Source organism: Triticum urartu, chromosome 1 (assembly GCF_003073215.2).
Source record: "Triticum urartu cultivar G1812 chromosome 1, Tu2.1, whole genome shotgun sequence".
Taxonomy (NCBI): domain Eukaryota; kingdom Viridiplantae; phylum Streptophyta; class Magnoliopsida; order Poales; family Poaceae; genus Triticum; species Triticum urartu.
The window spans coordinates 57,630,628-57,635,395 of record NC_053022.1 but is presented as its reverse complement, the minus strand read 5'-3'; the positions used below and the strand labels follow the sequence as shown (position 1 = coordinate 57,635,395).

Genomic DNA, 4,768 nt, shown 5'->3' with positions numbered 1-4,768 from the left:
CTGCTTCCTTGTCGGTGCCCTCCATGATCACCCTGCAAAATTTCAGAGGAAAAGCATGTCAGAGAGGCTAGACTTATCGTTGATTCAATGTTGTCAGGTAACATGTTGTTTATCCTTTGTGTTTTGGCTTGGCTAGGTGGATGCACGTGCCCTCCTACTGTTTAAAAGAAGGAAGGTGTATGGTCTATATAGATCAGAGCCCTTACATTTAAAGAAAAATTAGGCTTCAGTGCAAATTTATGCTAGATACTCAATAAGCATAAAAATAATAAATTACAGCCACAGCTAGCTGAAACTCTCCAGCATTTCTAGGTTCATGAGCTTGATGATTAGTTGTTTGACTCTTTTTATTGGCAACCAAGAAGTGCATGTAGTTCTCTCTTCCAACAAACTTACATCTGGGCCCCATGCACATGTTACCGGAGTGGCCGTTACAGCTATATGCCAACCCCCAACATACACACTCAGAGAATTGATTTTCATTTCACATTGCCTAAGTGACTTTAACCTCCGAATAGTCACTCTTAAGAAAAGTTCTTGATTGTGGCCGGTTCAGTCAACGAATCAGGACTATACAATGAACAACACCTATGACTAAGATCAATAATATAATGCTGTGCCTCGGTAGTATGGAGATGGCATACAAACTGGCGGAATTATCATCCTTCTACTGGCTCAAGAACGTTTTTATTTCTAATAATTGACTAGATGATTGAAAGAGTATTACTAGGTTTACCAAAAAAATAGCTCCATACTTGCTGATGATTACTCCCTCTATTCCTAAATGTAGTGCACATAAAATTTCTTAGAAGTCAAACATTGTTTAGTTTGACCAAGTTTAGTGAGAAAATTATCAACAAAAATAATACCAAAATTTCTTTGAATATGCTTAATGATGTACTCCTCTGTAAAGAAATATAAGAGCGTTTAGATCGCTAAAGCAGTGATCTAAACGCTCTTATATTTCTTTATAGAGGGAGTATCTAATAATATTTATTTAATGTTATAGATGTAGATATTTTCCTCTATAAATGTAGTCAAAGTAGGGGGAGTTTGACTTTTGAAATTTCCTATGTGCACTACATTTAGGAATAGAGGGAGTATCAGTATTCCCCAATAGGCAGTAAAGTGTGCCATTGAGTAGCTCCTTTCATGCTTGATTATGATTATTAATTTTGCCCATTTGGCACTAAGGTATGCCATTGGGTAGATAGAGGAACTGCGAGAAAAATAAAACATAATTAGGAACTGCAAGAAAAAATCCACACTTTTTTGCACCCATTCATCATACTGGTAGTGTAGATTTAATGGATGGTTATGGTAAACTGTGTTCTTTCTGTAAAAGTAAGTGCTTAGTGTCCCAACATAACTTGTGCCTTTACTGGGAGTGTAGATAAAAAATATTCATCATTGCAGCTGGATTATCTCCATTTACTCTTACCTGTGAATTTTGATCAGAAACCTGGACTCTGTTGTTGCATCCTTACTTTTAATACTGGTTATTACTTTGCCTATTTGCCTTCCTAAGTGTCCAGTGGACTCGTTAGCAATAACCTGTATTTCTGCAATTAAGATGGACTGGATGTTATGTGGTACTAAGTGCCTGTTCGGAAACTCTCCCATCCCTTAAACTCCGCTCCGCTCGAGAGCTGGTTTCAAGCAACTCCCTGCTTTTGTGCTGGCGCTCCCTCCGCTCCGGGAGCCGCAGTGAGGGACCGGAGAGAATCCGAACAGAGCCTAAATGCATCATCTGTGTGACAGTAATTTATGATAGCAGGTTGTTTTAGTCCATTTCAGGTATTTTGGAGGCTCACTTCTAACGGAGGAAGCAGAGAGAAGTTTTCCGTACATTATGTTAATTAAGTTTCGTTGAATCGTAATAGAGCTTCCGTATTATGGAAGGCGAGATGTGGTCGGCCAGTCGTGTGGAATATGTTGTCAAATTATTGTTACTTTTTTGTGAAAGGTGAGATGTGGTCGGCCAATCATGTAGAATATGTTGCCAAACTATTGTTCCTTTTTTTTCCCTTCTGGAGTGGTAGTTAACAATAATCAAGCAGGCACCTTCCCACTACATTTATCTGGTGATAGACCAAATGTGACGAGACGGGGGAGATAAGGTGGAATAAAGCAGTATAAGATGGGGTACTACTATAGTAAAAAGAACCATGTTGATGGCGAGTTATTTGGAAATAGTGAAGGTACTGATGCTCCATATTTGGAAAAGTGAACATAGAACAATTGTGTTGATTCCACAGGAATAATACAATCTTATTTTGCTCCTTTTCAGATTATTGTGCCCCAATGCCTATTGATGGATCACGCATGGCAGTCTTGGTGGCGCCACCATGCATGCGTGGGATCGACAGGAGCGAATTAGCGGTCCCAGCCGACGAGTGAGAGGAGGAAGGTTCGGTAGTTCCCCGACGTCTCGGAGTGGATAGCTTCAGCCAGCGACCCCTTGTACTTGTTGTGGTACTCTGCCTTGATGTACTTCATGTCAACCTCGGTCCTCGTCACCGCCACCCGTGTGAGCGCCGCGTTGCTGGTGCCCAGGCCTTTCATCGCCTTGTGCAGGACCTTGGCAAAGTACTTTGCCGGAGTGTCGGCGCACCTGAGGATGGTCAGCAGCCCGAACTGGAAGTTCCCTGTCGTCTCACTCTTCACGGCCTGCAAATTCGGTGAGCATCGATGCCTTTATTTATTTAGTTTCTAGGCCTGATTTGCTCATGGAAGGAAGATGAGAGGAGTTTCAAGCAAGTTGGAGATAAACACCACCTTCTCCAGGGACCGGGCGTACATGTGCTGGTAAGCGTTGGCCACGGACACCATGTGCGCCCAGCTGCGTTCGCTGAAGATGCGGATGAAGGCCCGCTCATCGGTGCCCACCCTCTTCTCGCCGGCTTGATACAGCTCCCTCGCGTCGTCTGTCACCGCCGAAGGATCAACTTCCGGGCCTTCGTTGCGCCGGACTCCCAGGTACGCAAGCAAAAGCTGCATTGATCAACACCCGAATAATTAGACAAATAGTGGCGATAGATTCAAGCGCAAAACAGATCAAGAAAAGGCAATTATGTGATGACGATGGAAACAAGAAACAAAAGACTAACCTTCTGATGATCACCGTAGGTGCGTTCGGTGATGTCATGCTCGAGGTAGCAACCGAACCTCGCGCGGTAGGTTTGCTTCATGATCTGCAGCTGCGACGGCGTCCTGGAGCAGATTACCTCCGTGGCGGCTCTCAGGTCGGTGATGTCGCCGTTGAGAGCCTGGTTCAGTATGGTCGCGTCACGCCCCACGGGGTCGAGGACCCAAAGCAGCATAGCATTCTGCAACCACAGCCATGCAGGTTCGTTTCGGGAGCAGTACTCCACTCAGTTTTAACTTTTAAGACGAAGGATATGTATGTATCCGTAGCTAGGATGTGTAGATATGGAAATATCTAGTTCATTTTGCATGCCTTGTGGTTTCCACTCAGCTCAGTTGCTAGGCGATGGTAGAGATCCTGATGGTATATGGCTTTGTACTCGTGCAGGATGAGCGCGCGCTGCGCCGAGTCGCGGTGAGCAAGTATGTTGGTCACCGTCGTGCTGTCGCAGCCGAACCCTGCACAATACAAGAAGACCACCGGCTGTTACACAGAAAACATCGATTGTTGCTAGACAGGATGGAAGAAATACTTCATCGTTCGTTTCATCTCTGTGTACCTTTGAAGGCCTTGTGGAGAGCGACGGCGTCATCACGCGGAGGCGTGAGCACCGGAGGCACGCTCAGGCTCGCCATCGCTCGCCTGCGTGGCTGGACGATGGTTTCTTTTCTGTGAGTGAGACTCTGTGTGCTGGTGCTGCGTACGGGGGGAGCTTTTTAAAGAGGGAGACGCGAAGCTTTCCCCTTAGACGCTAGATTCGATTTCTCTTTGGAAATTACAAGGATGAGAAGCACAACCCGCTCATTCTTTGATTCAGAATATTTTGAAACAGCACTACCACCTCCGTCTGCGTTTATTAGTTTCCACTATCAAAAATGCCAAACCCAATAGCTCAAGACCCTTCCCTCTCCTCCTCCTCCCATGATCGATTGCCAGACATGTCCTCCTCCTCCCACGACCGACTGCTAGACATGGTGACATTAGTAAACTCTTTGAAATCTTCTACACTACCACATGAGAAACAACATGAAAAGATGTGTTGTGCAAAAACATAACAACAAAAGGAATTTATAAGTGTACTGTAGGTGTGTGCAATTTAAATCACAGAAATATCTACCTGGTCGCAAGTATCTCTTCATGTATTTGTTGGCGTTGCTCAGTGATGCGGCGATGCCCCAAAAATATCACACTATAATAAAAATAGTAAAGTTTTAGGCTGCGTTCGAAAGTGCTCCGGCTCCACGCTTCTCCGGAAGCGGGCGAGGAGCTGGCCGAACGCCGCAGCTTCTAGAAGCCTGCTCCCGGAATCCGCTCGGCCCGCAGTGCAAAAAACAGAAGCTACGATCGCCCAGCTCCTGGAAAACGAGAAGTGGGAGTTGCTGGATATTACATGGAATGCCCTCCCGAAGTGCCTCCTTGAAGCACTTTCCTCTTGCTACAGGGCGCGGCGAACCGTTTTTCTCGCTACAGGGGCGGCAAAGCGTTTTCTATAGCCGAACGATCGCTGGCTCCCGCGAGAAGCTAGCTAGCGCTGGCTGGTGGAGAAGCTGGCTCATTTGGGAAGCCAGAGCACTTCCGGACGGGCCCTTAGTATAGCATTCTTGCTTCACTATGGAGGCA

General features: G+C 45.7%; 1 protein-coding gene across 1 annotated transcript; it reads right to left on the bottom strand.

Annotated features, from left to right (window-relative positions):
- Window positions 1–2,227: 2,227 nt before the first annotated feature.
- LOC125546985 (annexin D5-like) lies at window positions 2,228–3,902 on the bottom strand. The gene is made up of 5 exons (XM_048711052.1): window positions 3,708–3,902; window positions 3,461–3,606; window positions 3,111–3,329; window positions 2,779–2,994; window positions 2,228–2,670 (listed from the first exon to the last, which is right to left on the bottom strand). The coding sequence occupies exons 1-5, from the start codon at window positions 3,781–3,783 to the stop codon at window positions 2,377–2,379; spliced, it is 951 nt and encodes a 316-aa protein (XP_048567009.1). The 5' UTR covers window positions 3,784–3,902; the 3' UTR covers window positions 2,228–2,376.
- Between the last annotated feature and the right edge of the window lie 866 nt (window positions 3,903–4,768).